The 23,310-nt window shown below is 51.5% G+C and overlaps 4 protein-coding genes across 10 annotated transcripts; 2 read left to right on the top strand and 2 right to left on the bottom strand.

Moving 5' to 3' along the window:
* Window positions 1–326: 326 nt before the first annotated feature.
* On the bottom strand, window positions 327–6,579 carry APBB3 (amyloid beta precursor protein binding family B member 3). Of its 7 annotated transcripts, XM_030869414.2 has the most exons (13): window positions 6,082–6,282; window positions 5,631–5,794; window positions 5,472–5,548; window positions 4,826–4,886; window positions 4,476–4,622; window positions 4,226–4,353; window positions 3,968–3,973; window positions 3,684–3,798; window positions 3,461–3,545; window positions 3,132–3,215; window positions 2,751–2,866; window positions 2,422–2,613; window positions 340–893 (listed from the first exon to the last, which is right to left on the bottom strand). In XM_030869414.2, exons 1-13 carry the CDS (start codon window positions 6,128–6,130, stop codon window positions 657–659), a joined length of 1,461 nt encoding a protein of 486 aa, XP_030725274.1. In that variant the 5' UTR covers window positions 6,131–6,282; the 3' UTR covers window positions 340–656. The 7 variants fall into 7 exon arrangements, with proteins under 7 accessions (XP_060152278.1, XP_060152277.1, XP_060152276.1 ...); XM_060296293.2 differs by lacking the exon at window positions 3,968–3,973 and having other exon boundaries at window positions 332–893; window positions 5,927–6,569; XM_060296296.2 differs by lacking the exon at window positions 3,968–3,973 and having other exon boundaries at window positions 334–893; window positions 4,826–4,923; window positions 5,927–6,282.
* LOC115860038 (SLC35A4 upstream open reading frame protein) lies at window positions 6,510–8,603 on the top strand. Its single transcript, XM_030869424.3, has 3 exons — window positions 6,510–6,705; window positions 7,693–7,791; window positions 8,390–8,603. Exons 1-3 carry the CDS (start codon window positions 6,691–6,693, stop codon window positions 8,585–8,587), a joined length of 312 nt encoding a protein of 103 aa, XP_030725284.1. The 5' UTR covers window positions 6,510–6,690; the 3' UTR covers window positions 8,588–8,603.
* A 394-nt stretch (window positions 8,604–8,997) lies between these two features.
* On the top strand, window positions 8,998–9,982 carry SLC35A4 (solute carrier family 35 member A4). The gene has a single exon (XM_030869420.2). It carries the CDS (start codon window positions 9,008–9,010, stop codon window positions 9,980–9,982), a length of 975 nt encoding a protein of 324 aa, XP_030725280.1. The 5' UTR covers window positions 8,998–9,007.
* A 1,820-nt stretch (window positions 9,983–11,802) lies between these two features.
* On the bottom strand, window positions 11,803–22,414 carry LOC132597032 (uncharacterized). The gene is given in 12 exon segments (XM_060295526.1): window positions 11,803–12,048; window positions 12,127–12,155; window positions 12,158–12,284; window positions 13,420–13,523; window positions 13,526–13,583; window positions 15,314–15,397; window positions 15,470–15,678; window positions 17,442–17,575; window positions 20,638–20,724; window positions 21,257–21,339; window positions 21,663–21,740; window positions 22,331–22,414. Coding segments are annotated over 12 exon segments (1,323 nt in total).
* Between the last annotated feature and the right edge of the window lie 896 nt (window positions 22,415–23,310).

Below are 23,310 nucleotides of genomic sequence, written 5' to 3' on the forward strand. Positions count from 1 at the left end.
GTACCTCAGACCAGGTACTTCAGGTGTCTCACCTGAGCTCCCACAACCTTCTGAGATTTCCTAGTTGTACTATATATTATCTTCAGTGCTGTTTATTTGACTCTTGTTTGACAGTCTCAGAAGGTGGAACTCCTATTTTATTATACCTCCAGTGCCGACCTTAGTGCCTAGTGCCTATATATTCATAAAAATATATTTCTTAAATGAAGTCATTTTTCCAACACTCCCATGCCCTTATGTGACTACCTGCAGCCACCGACACCAAGCACAGATGCAGACACTCATCTCATACAGGTTAACTCCCAACCCAGTCCCAGGCCCAATATACTCACATCCGGTGAGGTCACTGAGGGATTTTTATTTGTACCGATTTTGCTATAAAGTGTTGCTGAGGTAGAGCCAACTGTCCAGGGCTGGACAGGGGCAAGGAACACAGGGACCCAGGGAGAGGAGAGCCCGGGGCCTAGGCTGTGGTACAGGGCCTCTCAATCATCCATATAAACAATAAATTGGGCAATAAATAGAGGGTGGGCAAGGGTCAGTGGGGAAAGCAGAGAAGGCTCCAAGGGGCGAGAGGCTGCAGGTCCCTGGGGAATGAAGGGGTACAGAGTCGGGCATGGACCCAGAACCTCCTTCCCCAGTCCTCCCCGATTAATTTAGGGCATGTGGAGCAGAGAGGGTTTCAGCCGGAAGGCATCAAGAAAAGAGAAGATGCCCCGCTTTCGAGGGGCTGCCCCTGCACCCCCAACCCCTCCTTTGAGCAGGGGGAGGGGCAGGGGACCTCCAGGGGAGTCCACAGAGCTGGTCCGCTTGAGTCGTAGGCGGGCACGGGCCTGGGCACCCCAGGCCTTGCCTCGAGCCGCAGAGGCCACAAGACACTTCTGGTACTGAACCTAGGGAGAAGGGGAATGTGAGGATCCACTTCCTTTCTGCCCCGGACCCCCTGAAAGCTCCTGCAGGACAGGGACACGGCGGCCAAGGCTTCAGTAGGAAATGAAGCTGGTAGTCTGCCACATTTGGAGCCCCTACAGCATTCACAGGTAGCTCAATAACAAAAGCCTAAAACTTCACATTCACTGAGCATTTAAGGAGAGCTTGACACTGTGTTAAATTCTTTATATATATAATCTAATCGAGCTAGTTATTTATCGGATGTTAAAATCACCATTTTGCAAATGAGGAAGTGAGATTCAGAGAGAATACATGACTTGCCCAAGGTCACATAATCAGAAATTGATAGAATTGGAATTCAAAACTAGTTCTGATTGCACGGCCTGTGCTCTTATCCATACCTACCACTATGCTAACTCTCCTCCATCTCTCATTGCAGTGGACTGGACCCTGGCAAAGTGGACTCCCTAGTCAAAGGGATGTTCTACAACCCCGTCCCAATGCAACTGCTCTGCTCCTCTCTCATTTGAACTCAACAGGGTTCTAAATAGTCTTCTCACTTCTCTTGTGTCTTCCAAATCTTCTACCCATACTATAGCTTTAGTGATCTTCAAAATTCACAAACTTGACTTCACTGTCCTGCTCAAAACCTTTCAATGGCTCAAAGTGCCTCAAGATAAAACAAATTCATCACCCTACCCTGTAAGTCCATGACCTGGATTCTGCCATTCTTTCTGCCCCTATCTCTCACTCCATCTCCCCCTGCACTCCAGATACACTAGATTCTTACACATACTCTAATCCACTGACATCCCTCTCACCTTCACAGCTGGGGTTCCCTGTACTTGGCACATGTCCTGTCCCATTCCCCTTCACCTGGATAACTTCCCTCCTTGGACCTTCAACTCTCAGTTTTCTATCACCTCTTTCAGGTAGCCTTCTTGAACCTCCAAAGGGGCCATATCCTCCATCATCCTGTGGTGTACAACTTCTTTCTGGCCTGTCTCTGCTCTAACCTAAGTGTTCTGTGAGGGCAAAGGCTATGCCCTCTAAACCACTGAATTCCCAGGGTCCAGTATGGTTGAGTTCCGGCAAGCACTCGTATTTGAGTGAATAAGTGAACTGAACTGAGTGCAAGTGTCCCATACTCAAATGCCCACAGATAACCAGAAAACAATTTAAATGAGAGAAAACAGGAAAGACAATGCTCACCCTTCAAGGCACAGCCCTTACACAATTCCAGCTAAATGCTGAAATGTATACGTGTGGACCCAAGTGCCAGAGCTTCTGATATTTTACAAAAAACACAAATGGCAATTATTATGTGAAATGTCCTGGCCTTTAAATATTGGCAACTAATTAAAGCCTATTAAAAACAGCATGAGGGTCAAATAAAATACTGCTGAACCACAGTCAGCCCTGGCATGGCTGGTTTGTGATCTCTGGAGAGGCTGCCGATCCTGAACCCCAGTCACCCGTACAGAGCAGCTGCAGGGCAATCCCACCCACCCATTCCCACCCCTAACTCACCATGCAAGCAGCCTGCACAGCTTCGGAGAGTCCCCCTGCATGGGGCTGGCACCAGAAGGCCGCACACTGGAAGCTCTGACGGCCCAGGTCGGCAATGAGGCCAAAGGTGTGTGGGTCACGACCAACACCAATAAAGGTCACGAGGCGCACAGGGCACTGCCACAGTGGCTCCTCCTCTGCACCAGCCTCTGCCTGCCCAAATCAGGCCTAGTCACTAGGGGGCCAGGTACTAGCTGGACCCACTGAGCACTTCCAGTAGCAAGCAATAACCCCTTGGCATCCCCACCCACCCCTCCACACCCCCAACTTCACCTTCTTCTGGCTGGTACCTGAATGGGATGTGCAGTCATGAGAGAGTCAGATATGCTGAGCATGGCAGGGACCCAGGCGTCCCGGTCCCCATGGGTGGTGAGGGTACCAATGGCCGCGTTCATCACGTCCATGCCTGGGGGGGGACAAGCCCACCATGGTGTCTCCCAGGCGTAAAGAAGGATCTGCAGGGAGTGTCTAGGCCCCTCTCACTGACTTAGGATTCAGAGAGATGGGAACAGAATAGCTGCAGCCAGGTTTAGACTCCTGAGTTGAGAAGGGTGGTACATCCCAGGCTATAGAGGGCCATGGGAGCACTCTTAGAAATGTGATAGCTCCTTCCTTTCCCACCTTCCTCTTCTCTTATGGAGCCCACCCCCTCCAGCCCACTCAGTCCTCACCCATGGCTTTGGTGACTGGCAGGGTCCCCATGTACAGTGCCTCGTACTTCTGAGCAGCCTGGCTCACCGCATCCAGTAGCTCCACTGAAATATATACACCAAGTTGGCCTGGGTACTCTCTCAGAGACCCCTTTCTCCACGCTTCTAAGGGAACTGGAACTAGCAGGAAAAAGGCCATGGATGTTCCTCCAATTTAGAGTTTGGGATCCCTGGGACAAGGATACCTCAGAAGTTCTCTATCTCCAGAGAAGTACTAAATAACCAGAACCCCCTTCCCATCTTTCACCAAAGTAGCCTGTTGGTGCAGTGCAGCCCTTCCCTCCCCATACCTTGTCGAGGCAGGTCTTCAGGGGAGATGGGGTCTAGTGAGCAGCAAGGGGAATCACCACTGACCCCTACTCGCTCTGACAAGATCTGAAACACAATGCAGCCAGCATGAGGTGTAGGGAGGGGGAAGTGAGGTAAGGGAGCCAATACCACCCTAACCCAACCACCTTAGCAGCTTCAGACCCAGCTCCATACCCACATTCCCTGCCCCACTCTGGCCCTTACCTGGGCACAGAGCCCGTGTAGGGCACTGGCAATGGCCTTGGCAGGGACGTCACAGCGAAACACATGGCACTTGAGCATACAGCTGTCTTTGTCACCCGCCACAAAAGCGAAGTCCCTGGCAGGGTCAGAGATGGGGCTAGGGCAGGGCCAGGGATGGAGCTGGGGTAGAGGCTAGGTAAGGACAGGGGCCTGTAGTGCCTGCAGGAGGCTAGAAAGTCAGGGTTATGGCAGGGATGGAACAAGGAGATCAGGGCTGGGGCTCTAGGCACCTGGCTGTCACTCACCTGTCACTGTTCCAGAAGCATGTGGGAGCACAGGAGAGAATCAGCCCAGCCTCTCAGGCTCTCCCCCATCCGTCCCTGCTGAGCTGGGCCCACCCTCCCCAACCAGGGCTGGACCAGGCAGGGGAGGCAGAGCTTGGGTACATGTCAGAGGACCTGTGTCCAGGGGTTCAAGTACAGGGGGTCAGCATCAGCGGGGATCACAGCCTGCCAGGGGGAGGGAGGAGCAACTCTCACTTCGAAGGATGTAGGGGTCCTCACCGGCCCTTGGAGCTGCCCACACCCCATACACGAATGTGCACCAGAGGCTGGCGGTGGATCAGACTGTGGTCCAGGGGGTTCACCAGGCTCATCACATCCTTCTTCAGGATCATCAGCATGTTCTGGCCCTGCCAAGGAGAGGTCAGCCCGGAGCTCAGATGAAGGTGGTTGCCATGAGGAACAGGCAATTCAGGGACAACCACCACTGCTGGATGCTGGGCTGAACCCCTTAAAGGGCCAGCCAGCTTACCTCGCCCCAGGTACCATCCGGGGGCTGGCTCTGGCTACGAGTCTGGGCCAGCTGCTGGATGCAGTTATTGACTGCAATACTGCTCTTCCCTGGTACCAGGTCCTCTTCAGGTACTTCTACCCAGCCCAGAGAGCGGACTGCGAAGCACTGATGGGTTGAGGAAAAGGATACGAGGACCCTGAGTAAGTAGAGGTGAAGTAGGGTGGGAGGTGCCACAGGCTCCACATATATAAACCCTCTGAGACCTCCCTTCAGCCTTGATTACCTCTGCTCAGCCCAGTCTCACCCCTGACCTTTCCCTTGGGACCCTCCCCAATGCCCTGGACTGGCCCTCAGGCCCAAATCACTACCTTAGCCCCTGGCTCCATTCTCTGGATGTAGGATTCTTCACCATACCAGGACAGAGAATTACTGGAATAGAGCAGAGCTCGTAAGAGGACCACAATTCCTACAGAAGGGACAATGGTGAGGACCAGACTACTCGATGGGCACAAGATGTGGGATAAGACCCAGAATATAGTGTCCCAAATATAAAGTCAGAGTGAGACAAGGCCCAGGACATATTACATAAATGTAACATAAAGCATGGCTTAGAATTTGAGGGAAAATTCAACACACAGGACACAGAATAAAACAAACATGGAACAGGGTCCAAGATCTGGACCAGCGCCCCAAATCAGGACAAGAAGACCCTAGAACACAGGATAGGAACCTCCGTGGACAGAACCTAGGGTAGTGACCAAGGCCTAGAACATGAGAGGTCAGGACCCAGAATACATAAAACAACATGTAACAAAAAACAGCTTGGAACAAGGAACAAAACTCAAAACACTGGGAGAGTCAACAATATGGGACAGAGCCAAGAACACATAACAAAACCCTAAACATGGGACACAGTCCAGAACCTGTGCTGGAAAGCGGACTGTGGGTCCAGCTGCATCTTTGAGTGCCATGGAACCCCAAGCCTTTCATTTTTGCCTGGCCTATCCCTGTTACCTCCGGTCCAGTGAGCTCTCCAGGCTGGAGAAGGATCTCCCCTTGGGGGGCCGAAGTCCCCAAATTCCCTCCGTCTTCTGTAGAGAGGGGGCTAGGTCAGTGTGGCAGTAGGCTTAGATCCACACATGAGCTCAGGCCCCCTCTTCACACGCCACCTACCGTGCCTGGGTCCTCTGCATCTCCTGACTCCCAGGTTGGGCGCTGCCACTGGGTGCTACCGCTGGGTACATGCCAATAATAAGTACCTGCAGCATCGCGGATCTTCCTCCAGCCAGGGGGCAAACCTGGCTCCCCCTCCAGACTCTGGTCCCCCCACAAGTCATCTACAGGAACGTGAGATTGGAGAAGGAAGGCATATATGTGCGCTCAGAATAACACTTTGTCATAACCCTTCCTCCAACCCAAAAGGCACAACTTAGCGCTGAAGGTTCAGCCTGAGGGTCCAGGCTTCCAACCTTGGATACTGCAGTGCAAAGATCGGGGTTCATTTGTTCCCTGGTCCTCACTCCGAGACGTACGCCCCTCCCTGTCTTTGAGGCTGAGGTAGCCTTTCGCGCTCCCTCGTCCCCCCTCAGCTCCCGATCCTCCCATCGGGACCCTCTGTGCACACCATCGCAGTTGACCAGAATGATGGCCAGCATGTAATCCTTGCCCAGCATAGCCCTGGTCGCGTCCCCAGCTCGCCTCCGGAGCTGCTGCGCCTACAAGTCCAGCCTCTGCGCTGGAATCGGCCTGGCCAGCTGGCGCCGCACAAATACGGGGCGGGGCAGGGGCCGGGTCCTGGGGCGGGAAAGGACCCGCCTGAGCAGCGCCTCCTGTCGAAAGGTGGCGCGTGAAAACAGCCGTCCTGATCCCCCAGTTGCCGCGCGTTGGCGTGCGAAGGTCTGGAGGAGGAGCATGGTCCGCGGCGCGCACGCTGACATCATAGCTCAATTGTGAGCTCATCAAGCGGCGGAAGATCCGCCAGGCGAACTTGCGCGGAGCGCACACGCGCACGAGTGAGATCATGGCATTTAGGTGGTCTACGCGCGCGCACACGCAGCCTGGGTCTCAAAGGGAGAGGTCACGTGGGAGTATCTGCGAAAAGAAGACCTTCAGGAAAGCGTCTCCACCCGTTCCAGAAATGCCCCGGAAGTGCCTGCGCCCTCAGTAAAGATGGCAGTAGCATTTGCCAGGAGGGAGGCGGTGCTGCGCCTGCGCAACAAGCTCGGCAGGGAAGATGGCGGATGACAAGGTGAGCGAACAGGAACGTTGTCTGCAGTCCGGGGTGGGCTTCACACCTTTTTAGTCCTGGGGAGAGGCGACAGATGGGGAGGGCTCCTGGGTGGGGGGTGCCCCTTGCTTCTCCTGGGAGCGGACTTTTACTCCTGTCGACTGCCTCAATAATGGGAAGTGGAGTGGCGGAGCATTGCGCAAGGCAAGCGGAACCGGGAATCCCCCAGGTGTCACCCCAACCCCCAACCCCGGACCATGATGATCCTTAGTTACTTGCAGACAGTCCTCGCTCTTCTCTGTTCTCTAGCCACCGAAATTTCCCTTCCAGAGACAGGAAGTTTCCAACAACACAGACACACCCGCATTCGAACACATTCCTTGGGCACACTAATTTCGTCGGTATGTGCGACCAAAATCCTGAATTCATTTACCCACACCCTTGCAGACAGCCACGTTCCCTCCCCCCGCACCAAACCCCAGCTCATCCAGTCACACATTCAGTTTGGGATGGGTTTGGGGAGGAAGAGGGAGAAGCCTAGGCAGAAATCAGGTTTACCCGCAAATTGTCCAAGGAACTGCCTCACCGTTAGTCTGGAAGTTCAGCACCAACCACACATTTACTAAGTACTTGGAGTCCCTGTGTTAGGCCTCGGGACACAGGCGACAAGATAGACTTTCAGGTAGCTTCCTACTCACTAGCGCTTGCCGGATAAACCTAGGACCCCTAGCTGCCCCTCTTGTCTTCTCTATACACCGCTTACTGTATAAAATTCCTGTAAGAGTTGCTGTAAGTTACCGATGCAGGTCCCATCGGTCACCCCCTCCCAGGCCCCCGTGTGAATTCTTTACTTTTCAATGCCTTTCTTCCTTTACCACTATCATCTCAGGAAGGTTTTATAGGAAGGGGTTTCTTAGGCTCACTGCCTCCTGCCCCCAGCCTCTGATAGACTTGAGCAGGGGATGGGGCTGGGTCAACCTTCTGGAGCCAACCTCTCTTTTGTCCTAGGATTCTCTGCCCAAGCTTAAGGACCTGGCATTTCTCAAGAACCAGCTGGAGCGCCTGCAGCAACGTGTGGAAGACGAAGTCAACAGTGGTGTAGACCAGGTAAAGGTGCACCTGCCCCCTGCCTCCCGCTTAGGCTTCATTGGCCAATATGCTTTTGAGTGGGTGGTAGAGATTTATTCAGCGAATGGTTGGTTATTGAGGGCCTATTCTCTGTGTCACCAAGGAAAGTTTCCCTGAGAAAATGGCCTTTGAACTGGGATCTTAAGTAGGGGTTAACTGGGTGAAGGGGGAAGGAGGGAACATTCCCGGCAGATGGAACAGCAGAGGCAAAGCCCTTGTGGTCGGAGGTAGCATGATGAACATGCGAGGTGAAAACAGTTCAGTTTGGCTGCAGTAGTGGGGGAGCATGCTAGGATATGAGACTGGAGAAGCAAGCAGGGGTCAGATTCCTCAGGGACATCTCTCTCAGTGGGATTCTGTGGTTAGAGCCTTCTAACCTCAGGGTTCTGACATTGTGTGATCATGACTCCTAGGTTCTTTTTCTGCCCAGGACCTTGAAAAAATCTTTGGTGAGCATACTATGGTTTTCCAGAGTAAGGAGAAGCAGGTAGTGGAACATGCTAAGCCCAGCTTGAGTAGCTCCTGGGCAGAGAAGGGGAGAGCCTGGCTGAATTTTCTCCTGCATTTTCCTCCACAGGATGGCTCGCTCTTGTCCTCTCCATTCCTCAAGGGCTTCCTGGCTGGCTATGTGGTGGCCAAACTGAGGGCGTCAGCAGTATTAGGCTTTGCCGTGGGCACCTGCACTGGCATATATGCAGCTCAGGGGTATGCTGTGCCCAATGTGGAGAAGACATTGAGGGACTATCTTCAATCACTGCGCAAGGGGCCCGACTAGCTCTGGATCCCATGGGGGAGGCAGGATGAGCAGCTGGGGCCTGCAGGTGGAGACCTTTCAACCACAGATGCCATATCTGGCCTCCCCGGCTTTCACCCATTTGCTGTCTCCAGCTTTCCTGCCGCCTTCCTGCAGAGGCTGGACAGTGGCTCATCAGCCAGCACCCTGGACTCCTCGCCTCCATAACCCCATGGCATTGGCCCCAAGACAGTGGCTTCTAGAACTACCAGCCCCTTCCTCTTCTAGCCCTTACTGTGGAGTTTGCAGCTGACTCTTGATTCTCAGTATTCTCTCTGGCGATGTACCAAGGCTCCTCTCCCCTCGGAGCCAGCTCCATAACTTGATTTTCCCCGAACGTGTCACAATCCCCACTGACCCCCCCTTGCTAGCTACACAGGCCACCCAGGGTCTAGTTTGGGCATGAGTGTAGAGGACGGGGGTGTGCCAGGCCTGGGCCATCCCAGGCAGGCCCGCTGGACCCTGATGCTACTCCTGTCCACTGCCATGTACGGAGCCCATGCCCCATTGCTGGCACTGTGCCACGTGGATGGCCGTGTGCCCTTCCGACCGTCTTCGGCTGTATTGCTGACTGAACTGACCAAGCTGCTGCTGTGCGCCTTCTCCCTCCTGGTGGGCTGGCAAGCATGGCCCCAGCAGACCCCACCCTGGCGCCAGGCCGCCCCGTTCGCACTATCAGCCCTGCTCTACGGCGCCAGCAACAACCTGGTGATCTACCTTCAACGTTACATGGACCCCAGCACCTACCAGGTGCTGAGCAATCTCAAGATTGGAAGCACAGCCCTGTTCTACTGCCTCTGCCTCCGACACCGCCTCTCTGCACGCCAGGGCTTAGCACTGCTGCTGCTCATGGCAGCAGGAGCCTGCTATGCAGCTGGTGGCCTGCAGGACCCTGGGAACACCCTTCCTGGGCCCCCTTCCGCAGCTGCTGCAGGCCCCATGCCCCTGCATATCAGTCCACTGGGACTGCTGCTTCTCATCCTGTACTGCCTCATCTCAGGCTTGTCTTCCGTGTACACAGAGCTGCTCATGAAGCGACAGCGGCTGCCCCTGGCACTTCAGAACCTCTTCCTCTACACTTTCGGTGTGCTCCTGAACCTAGGTCTGCATGCAGGTGGCGGCCCCGGCCCAGGCCTCCTGGAGGGTTTCTCAGGATGGGCAGCACTTGTAGTGCTGAGCCAGGCACTAAATGGGCTGCTCATGTCAGCTGTCATGAAGCACGGCAGCAGCATCACACGCCTCTTCGTTGTGTCCTGCTCGCTAGTGGTCAACGCTGTGCTCTCAGCAGCCCTGCTGCAGCTTCAGCTCACAGCTGCCTTCTTCCTGGCCACGCTGCTCATTGGCCTGGCTGTGCGCCTGTACTATGGCAGTCGCTAGCCCCTCACCACCTCCACCCTGATTCCTGACCTGTAGATTGGGCACCACCATCGGAGCCACCTCCCAGTGCTGACCCCTCCCCTCAGCAGCCCTGTAACAAGTGCCTTGCGAGAAAAGCTGGGGAAGTGCGAGCAGCCATGTCAGTCTCTGGAGGTAGGTGGATGGAGGGTTGAAGCCTGGGTTTGGTTAAGGAAACTCTTACACCCCCAGAAGTTCTTCCTGACTAAGAAATTAGGGGAGCATCAGTTCATGGGCCTGAGAAATGATACCGTGCCTGATGGGAGGAGGTGCCCTGCCTCAGCCTGCATGAATGCAGTTTCTTAAAGTGGGGTGTGGGCAGCAGTTGGCTTTCCTTGCCTACTGTGGTCACCCCAGCAGACCCACTGCCCCCAGGCCTGGTGCTTGCTGCTGCAGCCCAGCCATGGTGCATGACTCCCCCATAACATGCTCACCCCCCACTGTCATGTAGGAAAGCCCAGTTGCTGCAGATTATACGCCCATCACCCAGGCCTCTGCCATGCTCCCCTAGCTGCAGCAGCACCTGGAAATAATGCCCCCACTCTCTCCTTATCCCGCCTTTGTTCTGGAAACCTCAGAGAGGACTGGGGCTTGACTCATCTCAGGGATGTTGTCCCTGGGCCCTGGCTTAAGCCTACACTCCCGACCTCTCTGCTCACTCTAAGGGCTCTCTCATAGCCCACTGCCCCCTCTATAGCTTCTAGGAGGTACCATCTTTCCCACTCTGAGTCCTGCCCTTTCCTAGCAGTGTCCCGGCTCCCAACAGCCTAGGGAAACTCTACACAGAGTGACCTGGGACCAGGCACAGGGAAACTTGTATAGCTCAATCAGTGTCTGTATAAGCAATAAGGTCTTAATAAAGTGCTCTGGGGTATAGGTGGTTTCTACAGTTGGCCATAATTGTCCTGTGTCTTCTGTGTTGCATAGCTCCTCTCAAACATAATTTCATTCCTCTGGTGCCCTGAGTATCTTAATCCTGGGGTGACTTATTGACTAAGAGAAGAGGCTGTTTTCTCCCAGCTGTTGCTAACAGCATTGTTTCCTTTGAGAATTCCATGGAGCCGAGACTATTTTCTGTCACGGAGCTTTGGAAGTTTCTCTGAAGCATAAAACTTGGGCCCTGGAGAATTTGGAAGGAGTCTTGGGAATAGAAAGTGTTGGGCCCAGCAAGGCAAACTGTAGACTGTAGGCTAGAGAGCTCTTAGGAGTCAAGGTGGTCTCGTTTCTCGTCTCCTCTGGATCCCTCACTGATATTCCTGCCTGTCGTCTCTTCTCATAACCAGAGGAATGTCAGGCCCTGCTCCCGTGGTAGAATACCTGGTAAGCTTGTGGGGAAAAAAAAAAGAGAAATCCCAGTCCTGCTGAAGCAGAATCTTAGGGAGTGAGGTTTGGGAATTTTTTTTCTTTATTCTTTTTTTTTTTTTTTTTTTTTTCCTTTTCAGTAAGCTTCCTAGGTGATTCTGATGCACACTGCAACTTGTGAACTACTATTTCTGGCAGTGTAGAACTATAGCCAACCAGGCTTGAGTTTTAATTCTGGCTCTGTCACCTATTGGCTGACTGTCCTTGAACAATTACTTAACCTCTCTTAGCTTTAGTTGGCTTATCTCTGAAATTGGGGGGGGGGGTGTCAGATGATACCTACTACTATAAAGGGGACTGGAAATGACTAAATCAAATAAGGGATGTTAGTGTGCTCAGCAGGTACTGGCACAATGAGACCTAGTTAGTGGTGTTATTAATTATCCATAATGAAGGTTAGCTTGGCTGTTGTGTCCCAACTCCTCTCCCTTCTAGGACCTTTACGAATGAGGAGAGAGGAGACTGCCCCTGAAGGATTCCTGATCCCCACATTTCTCCTCAGGGCGGGGATCCGGCATGCCTGTGCCCAGCCTAGTCTGCTGAAGTCGCTGGCTCTGGGCTTGGAGCTCCTGGTTCTGCGTGGCCAGGTTGATGGTGTCTTGCAGGATGCCAGCCAGCAGGCTATGATAGTGATGCTCTGTGGCCATGGCCTGTTCCTCCCACAGCCCCCGCCAGGCTCGGAATACCTGTGCGCAGATTCAGAGATCCCCATCAGTCAGCCAGCCTTGGAACCAATTCAAGGCCTGCCCTCTGTCCTCACTGACCTGCAGCACATGGGACGTCCAAGCCCGGCAGCCTGCACGTGCAGGTCATAGAGGGCTGTCAGGTCCTGCTCCGCAGTGTCCCGTTCTGCCTGAAGGGCCTCCAGCTGGAGTCTCAGCCCTGTCCACTCCCGGTGCCACCTCTGCCTCTCCTCGGAAACCTTCAGTGATAATACGTACCATTTGTTGAGCGCAGCCTGTGTGCCAGGCTCTGCTCTACTTTATATTATTATTTCGTTTTATCTAATGATAACCTTTGAGGTAATTGCTATTTTACAGATTTGGAAACAGTGGGTCAGAGAAGTGACCTAACTTGACCAAATTCACATGGCTAGTGAGGGACAGAACTGAGATGACACATGCATTTCAGTAGTTCACCGTCATCTTTGGGGTAAAGTCCAAATCCAGAGGCGTGGCACACGGTGTCTTTAGCCTTGACTCTGACCAGGCTCCAGCCAGATGGACAGTTGGCAACACCCAGAACCTACTTTGCCATTGCTTCCGTCTGGACTTTTGCTCATACAGGATTCTCTCCCAAGAGCATGTCTCCCACCTTCCCCTGATCTGACCTCCGTGCACACAAGTTTTGTTTCTTGTTTAAACAAGATCTGTTTACTTAGTGCCTCCATGTGACGAGCACAAACTGCCCTGTGGATCTGAGTCTAGTGAATTTCTCTGGCTAATTTGTTTGTCCTTAAAGTCTCAGGTTAGATGTCATTTTCTCTGCTCCACTCCAGCCTGGGCCAGGTACACCTGTTTTTTCCCACAAGTCACTAGCTCCCTCATTTACAGCACTTAGCACTGAGAATTGCATCGTCTATCCCCCACAAAGCTGTGAGGGCCATGAGAGAGGTTGTGGTCCAGTCTGCTGTGATTGATGCTAGATCCCAGCACAGTACCTGGCCAGGTTAAAAGGAGCCTCAAGGGACTTCCCTGCTGGTCCAGTGGTAAAGAATCCGCCTTGCAATGCAGGGGATGCAGGTTTGATCCCTGGTCTAGGAACTAAGATCCTACATGCTGTGGCACAATTAAGCCCACGTGCCACAACTACTGAGCTCGTGTGCCTCAACTAGAGAGCTGCGTGCCGCAAACTACAGAGCCCACGTGCCCTGGAGCCCCCACGCCACAAATAGAGAAGAGAAAAACTCACACACCACAACTAGAGAGAAGCCCAAGTGCCACAACGAAAGATCCCACATGCCTCAACGGAGATCCCCCGTGCCACAACTAAGACCTGACTCAGCAAAAAAAAAAAAAAAAGTAGGAGCCTCAAGTCCCCTACTTGAACTTCCTCACCTCTTCAGCCACCAGGCCTTTGATGTGGACCCCTGCCACCACTTCTTCCTCCTGTTGCAAATGCTTCAGTTCCTCTTGGATCCAAATTTGGTGCTGTTCTCGAGTCTCTGCCTCTGGGCCTGAGCCAGGAAGAACTGCAGGGCCACATCCGGGGCCTGCTGGGCCTAGGTGGCATCATTCTAGGCTCAGCCAGAAGCCCATGTGTGTACACAGCCTTGGGACACAGGGCCCAACTTTTCCAACAGATCGCCATTACCAGGGCAGCTCCTAGAATTACATCCAGGAGACTAGCTGGCCTGAAAGAGCCTGTGGCCTGGACAGAGACTCAGAGGCCGTGAAGGAAGAGGAGAGGTATTGATTCTGCCAGTAGGTGCCATGGAGGCCCTAGGGAGCCCATGCCCCTAAACCAACCCAGTAGGAAAACAGCCCCTTCCCATGCCCCTCCCTGAGGGTTACAGTAACCCTTCAGGCCCTTTATTTGCCAAAAGCTCCATATTTCTCCCTGATGTTAGGGCAAGGTAAGCAGGACACATATTATCAGGACTCTGCGACTCTACTCCCCAACAGCTTCCAGTTGTTCTGGGGTACATGAGGTGTTACCTGTTCCTCAGAGTCCCTGAGAGGGTGCATTTGGTGGAGATCAGGTCCTATAGATGCTGTTCTTCCTGCCACTGGAGGAAAATGCAGTTAAGCACACCAAAGGTGGAGAAGACCTCCAGCTCCACCCCAAGCACCAGCCTCACCTTGAGGCTCTTCCTGGAGGCCTGGGCTGGGGCTTGCTGTTGAACCTGTGACCTGCTGAGAATATATTACGAATGAGAATTCTATTACCTTTTTTCCCAGGACAGTGTTGGTTTTGAAGTCAGATCAGGGTCCCAGCCCCTCGTTTTCTTAGCAGTTTGACCTCAGGCAGGTGGATAGTCTTCTGAGTCTCCATTTTCTCATCCATAAAATGGAGCTGATAAAAGTTGTAGAGAGCATGCAATGAGATAAGGCACCCAAAGCACTTAGCAGTGGCCAGCCCTGTTCAATAACTTGGAGTTTACAGGCCTAGTTCCCAAGGCCCAGGGCTGTAAAAACAAGTTATAAGTAATTAAGAAAATGAAAGCACCAGGAGAAGCTGGACAGGGGCGACCTTCCAGCCACCCTGTGACAAATCATGGAAGACAGCGCCCCTTCTGCATAAGGGAGGACATGCATCCTAAGGGGATGGAAGAGTGCCGTACTGAGTCTAAGGACTTGGATGTCTTTGCACTTCTGCTGCCTTTGATTATCCTAGTGACCCTGGGATACTCACATCACTTCTCGGAGCTTCAGTTTGCTGAAGCAATGCTGGGAGTGATGTTGTCTTCCCTGTTTAAAATAAATTGTGGCTTCCCCTTGACCTTCCAGACAAACTCCAAACATCTCAATTGATTTACAAAGACCTGCATGACCAGGCCCCTACTTCAGTCTCCAACCCTTCTCTCCGGACTTTCTTCCTCAAACTCTATCCTCCAGCAAATTGAGCTGCTTGCAGTCTCCCAAAGAGATCAAGGACTCGCTTACCTCTGACACTTCTCCTGTTATTTTTTCTGCCTGGAATGTTCTTCATTCATCTTTGCTAGCCATCTCCTTCAGGTTTCAACTTCCTCCATGAAGTCTTCCTTCCCTCTCTCGCCAAGACTAACTTAGATGCCCACATAGAGCCCTTTGGATAAGCTCTTCAGAGCACTGATCATGGTGTTAATTGTTTCTTTCCAGAGGATTATAAAAAGGCACATAGTGGTCAATAAATGTTCGGGAATCAATACATTAATGAAGGAAGGAAGAGACCCCTCACAGTGCTCTGTAAACAGAGAAAAAGGAGGCAGACATCAATAGGCCTCCCAAGAGTTTGGATGGGAAGACGTACCTGTGGTTCTGGGAGCCCCATAGCCTCAGTTTTGACTGTTTCGAGCATCCAGCTTCCTGAGCGCTGGCTCCAGGCTTTTACCACCTGTGGAGAGGGGATTCTGGGTGGGCTCTGGCCATTGCTGGCCCAGGCACCCACAGACCTCACCTTTCTCACCTGCAACTCCCGCAGTGCCCTGCCCAGCTGGCCGAGCCCACTGTCTGTCAGGGCGTCCCCAAGGAGGCCTGAACGCAGGCTCTTCAGGCCAGCCCGCCAGGCCCGGGCCTCTTCTACTGCATCCCAGAGGGTGGGCCTCACCTGTCTCACCTTCATCCTCCTTTCTGCGGCCCCCAACAGAGCAGCCTGGAGCAAGCTCAGGGAGCTGCCTAGTAAGGGGAGACACAGAGTGAATCCCTCCTTCCTCTGAACTCCAAAGCACACTGCTTGTAAAACTTTTAATTTCTGTTAACAGTACTATTCATAAAAATAGCTAACACCTGGGCTTCCCTGGTCGCACATTGGTTGGGAATCCGCCTGCCAATGCAGGAGACACGGGTTCAAGCCCTAGTCCGGGAAGATCCCACATGCCGCCGAGCAACTAAGCCCGTGTGCCACAACTACTGAGCCTGCGCTCTAGAGCCTGTGAGCCAGAACTACTGAAGCCCACATGCCTAGAGCCTGTGCTCCGCAACAAGAGAAGCCACCTCAATGAGAAGCCTGCACACCGCAACGAAGAGTAGCCCCCGCTCGCCGCAACTACAGAAAGCCCGCGCGCAGCAACAAAGACCCAACTCAGCCAAAAATTAATTTAAAAAAAAAATAGCTAACACCTATCCGGCATTTTCCGTGTGTTCGACGGTACTGTGATAAGGCTTTTCATGGATTGTCTCTTTTTAGCTACACAATACTCCAGTGAGGCAGCAACCCTAATTTACCCTGTCTCCCTCCACATTTTCCAGATGAGGCAACCGAACCTCAGAGAGGTCAAGCAACTTCCTGGTGAGTGGCAGAACTGAAACTCAAGCCCAGTTCTGTCTGACACTAAAGCCTGTGCCCTTAGTCACCATCCCAAACTGGCCTATACGTAAACACACTTCCTTCCTTCCCTGCTTTGTCCTTGAGAGTGTGAAATGCCCCAACTTATCTTCCTCATTCCACAGGGCCTGATGTAGGCTGTGGTCTGGGAATATGTTGGCCAAATGAATGTGTTTGTTGATTCTGAAGACAGAGGGCCAGACTTTTACTTTTTTTTTTTTTTTTTTTTTTTTGTCTACGTTGGGTCTTTGTTGATGCATGTGGTCTTTCTCTAGTCGCGGCGAGCAGAGGCTACTCTTTGTTGTGGTGTGCGGGCTTCTCATTGCGGTGGTTTCTCTTGTTGCGGAGCACAGGCTCTGGGCGTGCGCGCTTCAGTAGCTGTGGCTCACGGGCTCTAGAGCGCAGGCTCAGTAGTTGTGGCGCATGGTCTTACTTGCTCCGCAGCATGTGGGATCTTCCCGGACCAGGGCTTGAACCCATGTCTCCTGCATTGGCAGGCGGATTCTTAACCACTGTGCCACCAGGGAAGCCCCACAGACTTTTTTTTTTACTCTTTTATTAGTGGAAAACTTCAAACATATACAAAGTCTAGGAATTTCATCTGCTTATCACCTTATCAGCTTCAACAAATATCAACTCATGGTCATTCTTGTTTGATCTATACACTCCACTTGACCTCCCCCAAATTTCTGACATATCATTTCACAGAGGCCTGATCTTTAATGAATGTGTGAAAATAGGAAAGTACCTTCCCTTCTCTGATCCTCCCTTTCCTCGTCTATAAATTAAACCTGCCTCCCTTCCCTCGCCCGTAGATTCGATCTGCCTCATGGCATTGTGGTAAGAATCAAAGGTTTTAGTCAGTGTAAAAATGCTTGGTAAACTGTTGAAGGCCTCTGAAAGGGTGAGGGGTTGCTTTTACTATTGGCCTTACCTTTCCAGACGGTGAGAGCCTGGCAATTCTGGGACCTTTCTGTATCCTGGCCGTCCCAGAGGCTCAGGTTCTCTCTCGGCTCGCTAGGGTTGGGGCTGCCGCTGGTTGGGTGAGGGGGGGCCAGGCCTAAGGCCAGATCCTAGAGCTTCCCAAAGAAACCCACGTCCTCCCCCAGGCCACCTTGAGGGTCCAGGCGAAGAAGAAGGCCACTGTAGTTGTTTCCTTCCAGGAGACATGAGACAATCCAGGGCAGAGAGCCCTCCACCTCCTCACCAACAACCTTACCAGCCAACACCTGCAGCAAGGGACAGTCTCTGCCAGAGGGAGGGATGGAGGAAGAAAAGAGATGTCCACCGGTAGATACAGAAAGATACTGGCCCAAATCACACTCTGATGGAAAGATTGACTGTTTCCAGTCACTTTTGTGTACCACCAGACAGATTTGCAACCTTGTATAGATCTTTATTTTATTTTATATTTGATTACTTTTAAAATTACACAAATAATACATTCTCATAGTAAAAACAATTTAATTTTATATCTGACAAGGGACTTGTATCCAGAATATATAAAGAGCTCCTACACCTCAATAATAAAAATACAGCCCAATTGTAAAATGGCAAAGCAAGGTGACATCAACAAAAATGGCAGAGTAGGAAACTCTGGGAGTCTGTCCCTTCCCAGAAACATCTGGCAAAAAAAATGGTCAGAATCAACCTTACTGGAACTCTGGGAGATAGTCAAAGGTTGACAGCAATCAAGTGAATGTTTAACCAGGAGAAAGGCAGCTTAAATATGGTAAGAGATCTTTGTGGTGTTTTCAACTTACCCTAGCCCCAACCTTCTCCCCAGCACAGCCCACATTTCTGGTGGGGGTACCTGGTTCTGAAAGGAGCAGAGTAGATCTTGTTCCCAGGGAACTGTGTTTGTCTGTTTTGATTGTCTGGGGTTTCCCACAAAGGACTGACAAAAGCTGCCTCCCTTTGTCTCACTTATCTTGGAATTCTCTTGGAGCAGAGGAGCTATGCCAGAGGATAGTCCCCCAAAGCATTGAGAGATGAAAGAACAAGCAAAAATAACAGTTGGGGCAAACAATAGACACATGGAAAGACTGGGAGAAAAGGTGGGGAGTGAAATTTTGGAGGAATAAGGATTTTGAAAAGTTCCCATGTGTACTAGGGTACCTAGAAAGCCACACATATGTCCAGGGCAGTATGTGTGGTCAGAAGAGACCTGAGAAGACCAAAGGCTTTCACCTCTGGCTGAATTAGGGCTCAGTGCAAGCATCAGGTGAGGCTAAGGCAGAGCTGTAAATGGTCTTGCTAAGCATTTAAGGAGTGACCCAACACAGAGCCAGTCTGTAGAAACCTGGAGAATTTTTTTCTTCCTTTCTCTCTTTTTTTCCCTTTTCCTCCTCCCTGCCTACTCCTTCTTCTCCTTCCTCTCTCCTCATTCCCTTTCCCCTACCTGTCCTCCTCCTCCTTTTTCTCCTTTTCCTTTCTTTTTTTTTGGGGGGGGGCGCGCATTCTCGGAGGTTAGGGAATTCTATGTCAGGTCATTGGCTAATCACTGAGATAATAGAATGAAGACTTCAGTGACTGCAAGGAATACAGTCTTTGCAAAAATTGTTTGGAAAAGTAAGCAAATGGATGGCTGATGCTCACAACAAGCAACAAGGCAAACCCTGGAGAGGAGGGAGAATCCAGCTTTCAGAGTTACCAGATTATCATATCCAGAGTGTCAGAGCACTAAGGAAAAAGAATGGAAACTTAAGAGACCAACACAATAAAGAATATAGTCTTTACAAAAAGTACTCAAATTGGCCAGTTTCCAACAAAAAATTATTAGGCATGCAAATAAGAAAGTATGGCTCAGGACTTCCCTGGTGGTCCAGTGGCTAAGACTCTGCACTCTCAATGCAGGGGGCCTTGGTTCGATCCCTGGTCAGGGAACTAGATCCCACATGCCTCAACTAAGATCTGGCACAGCCAGATAAATAAATAAAATTTTTTTTTAATTAAAAAAAAAGAAAGTATGGCTCACTCACAGGAAAAAAGAAAAAGAAATTAATAAAAACTGTCCCTGAGGAAACCAGACACTGGATTCAGTAGACAAAGACTTTAAATCAACTGTCTTAGATATTTTCAGAAAACTAAGTCAAGAAAATGATGTCTCACCAAGGCTGGCTCCTCTGTCAACTCCCAGTTCCCTCTTTCCCACCCAACTTCTAGCTTCACTGCTATCTTGGGAATTTTCCTAAAAATTTTGTGGTGGGAGAAGGGGAATAAAGATAAAGAAAAAAAAAAGAAAGAAAATGGTGTCTCAGTGACTATCAATAGAACAATAGAAATTATAAAAAGGAACCAAGTAGAAATATGGGAGCTGAAAAGTACAATAACTGAAATTAAAAATTCACTAGAGGGTAGATTTGAGCAGGCACAAGAATCTCAACAAACCTGAATATAGGTCAAATAAAATTATCCAGTCTGAGGAGCAGAAAGAAAAAAGAATGAAGGAAAATGAGCCTAAGAGACCTGTGGGCTGACATCAAGTGTACAAACATATGCATAATGGGAGTCCCAGAGGGAGAAGAGAAAGAGAAAAGGACAGAAAGAATATTTGAAGAAATAATGCTCAAAAAGTCCCTCAAACTTATGAAAGGCATGAATCTACACATCCAAGAAGCTCAACAAATTCCAAGGAGGGTATACTCAAAGAGATCTACACCAGGACAGATTATAATCAAACTGTCAAAATCCAAAGTCAAAGAAAGAATCTTGAAAACAAGAGAGAAGCAGCTTATTATGCACAAGGGATCTTCAGTAAGATTAAAAACCAATTTTTCATCAGAAACTATGGAGGCCAGAAGGCAGTGAGATAACACAGTTAAAGTGTTGAAAGAAAAAAAAACAAAAAACCAAACCTGTCTACTAAGATTTCTGTATCTGGCAAGACTATCGTTCAGAAATGTAAGAGAAAGTAAGATATGCCCAGATAAACAAAAATTGAGGGAGTTCATTGCTAGTAGACCTGCCTTACAAGAAATACTAAAGGGAGCAAATCCTTCAGCATGTCAGAGATGAGGAAAGGAGGAGACTCTGATGCTGCCCTGGGCCTCTACATCCATATTTCAGCCACCTACCCAAGCCTTCCCCAAAGCTGTTAAAAGGCTCCATCAAACTTACAGGGCTCCTGGAAGCTGCAGGATCCGCAAGGCTCCTCACCACATGCCCTGGGTCCCAGGCCCCTCAGGAGGGTCAGGCCGTGGGCAGGACATGGTGACAGTGAGCAGAGAGCAGGCACTGTGGAGGAGATCAAAGGATCAGGCCAAATGGCTAGGGGATGGGGGTGGGTGAAGGCACCTGCCTGTCCTCACCTGTCTTCACCACCTGCAGCCTGCAAGTACAGCTCTGAGGCAGCTCTTGAGTCAGACACCTCCACTTCACTGGCATTTTCTATCACCCTGGAGGAAGGGAAGGCTGATCTCAGCTCCTAAGCACAAGGGTTCTGTCCAGCCCCCCAGAATCTCTGCATGGGGAGCCCCTGGGGGCCCAAGAGCCTATAAGAATCATCCCCAAGACTCCAAGCTCAATATATCCCCTAAAAGCCTCTCATCTTCATGATCTTATTTTTTCTCCTATCATCTGCCCAGTGAGGGAAACAAGATAGTTGGGATTGCTCCCATTTTATAGATGGAGAAACTGAAGTTCAGCTCGGTGAGATGCTCAGATCACCCGGGATGGTAATGACTGAGTTGAAGAGGTGTAAGTGGATGGGGTGGTGAGAAGAGCGAGAGGTTATGGAGATATGGGATGAAGGGAAGACGGTGAGAGGGAGTCCTGGGGGCAAATGCAAAACCTGTAAGCATGACCCCAAGTTCATAACTTCCCTTCCCTGGAGTGGCAGTGGGGAGAAGCCTCCAACGGCTTGGTTTGGGGTGTCAGCCCTGACTTAAGACAAGCTCCCTCAGACCCCGTTGGGCTCTGGACACTCACAAGCCCAGAGGGGACACATCCAGCACTGACAGGTTCTCTGAGCCTGGAGCAAGCAGGTCCCGACTCCTCCCACTGGTGCTGAGCTGCGATCACACAAGCACAACATCTGTTACAAACCGAACCTTTCCCCAGCATTTGGCTCATGTGATCCTCCCGCTGGGGCCCTGTGAACCAAGCAGGGCACCAAAATTCAGCCATCTCAGGCAGGAAAAAGGAGACCCCAGCAAGGCAAGCCGACAGTGGTGTGGAGGATGAACGGGAAGAGGGGGAACCAATGAGAGACTAGCTGTAGGTGTTTGGACGGGCAAAAGATCCAAACTCTTCAGGCAGTCCCTGAGCCTTGGGCTCTTTTGCAGCATCAACATGGCCTTGGCTCCCCAGGTCTCCCCTCCCCTCAGGGCCTCACCTGCACCAGGCTAAGTGTACTAAGCACGGCATCAGAGCCCCTGAGGGGCAGAGCTTCTTCAAACAGCATCTGCAGCAGCTAAAGAGGAGAAGGGTGAGTGAGGATTGAGAAAGGATTAACCTGTTTTTCAACATTTCCTGAGGGCAAGGAAATTATTTCTATGCCTGGCCCTGTGCTAGGTGCTCTGGACTTGGTGGCCAGGACAAAAATAGCCCCTGGCCTTGTGGTTCACAGCGAGCCAGACAAGTGAGCAGACATTTTCAGTGGGACCTCCTGTTTGCTAGGGTAGGGGCTCATGACAAGGTTTTGAGGCAACTATTTTAGTTTGGGGGCACTTTGCTGAAGCCTAAAAACAAAATGTTTATTATCATTATTAGTATTACTAAGAACAGTGAAAAGTAGACTTCCCTGAGTATTTGATCTTTGCACACCACCCCTCCTTGACCCTCACCTCATGGACCCCAGCCTCCCACCTTCCCTGACCTCTCAATAGCTTCGTGATTGATGCTGGAAAAACATCCTGTATGGACCACGGGGTGCTATAGGAACCCCAAGGAGGGGCACCTAGTCCAGCTAGGGTGGGGAGGGGAAAGTTCTCGAAGGTCTCCTTGAGGAGCCAACACTTGAGTCTCATAACAGCTATGACTGGTGCATCCTCTGGGACTCACCTGAGGCACAAGCCGGGGTGCCTCTGTTTCTCGACCCCGAAGCAGCAGGGCCACACTGTACGCTCGGCCCACCGAGCCCAGCATGCACTGGACTCTTGCTAGCAACTCCTGCTCCGCCTCCTGCAGGGAGACACAGGCACATCTCCGACTCAGGTGCCTGCCCAGTCTGCCCTGACCAGAGAGCTTGGGAAGCACTCAGCATTCCAGGATCAAGGGTCCTGAGTGCCCTGACCCTCCTCCCATCGCCCTACCAGACCCCCCTACCTGAGGAGCATCAGAACCCAGGACTCTGTCAAAGGTGATGCATTGTTCCTATGAGCAGAACTGGAGTCAACAGTGTCACTCCCATCTTCCCTGGACTTACCCACACCCCATCCCAGCACATCCCATCTCTACCTGATTCTCCAGAATCCCACGCTGACACAGGCGGATGCTCTTGGGCCCCTCCAGGAGGAGCGTGGGGCAACAGGTCTCCTCGGGGCCTGAGACAGGTGGGCTTCATATCAACTCTCATGGGGGAAGCTGAACTCTCAGGACTCCTGAGTCCTGCCCTCAACCTTTGCCTGAGTTTCCTAATGTGAGATGGCCTCGCCCTCCCCCTCTCCCAAGAGGCTCTCCCAGGCTGTGTTACCTCTGAGATGAATGTGTGGAGGCTTCTTACCAGATCTTCTCCTTCGCTCTACTTCCACCACCACGGCCAGCCTGGTCTGTGGGTTGTCAGTGAGGACTGAAGGGGCTGAGCTGCCCCGGCCCAAAGCAGCCCCTGTGCTCATCACCTCTCCACACTCCATGGCTTCTGTGCCTCTCAGATTCCCCTCAATAATTCATCTCCCTGATCTGAGGGCTCTGGGTGGGGCCTCTAAACAATAACTTACCATAGGAGGTGACAGACCTTTCTTTTCTGAGTGAGCCAGACTGTTGCATGGAATTTTTCTTTTTTTCCTCTTATGAAAAATTTCAGACATATATAACTGTGGAGA

This window comes from Globicephala melas, chromosome 3 (genome assembly GCF_963455315.2).
Source record: "Globicephala melas chromosome 3, mGloMel1.2, whole genome shotgun sequence".
In the NCBI taxonomy this organism is placed as follows: Eukaryota; Metazoa; Chordata; class Mammalia; order Artiodactyla; family Delphinidae; genus Globicephala; species Globicephala melas.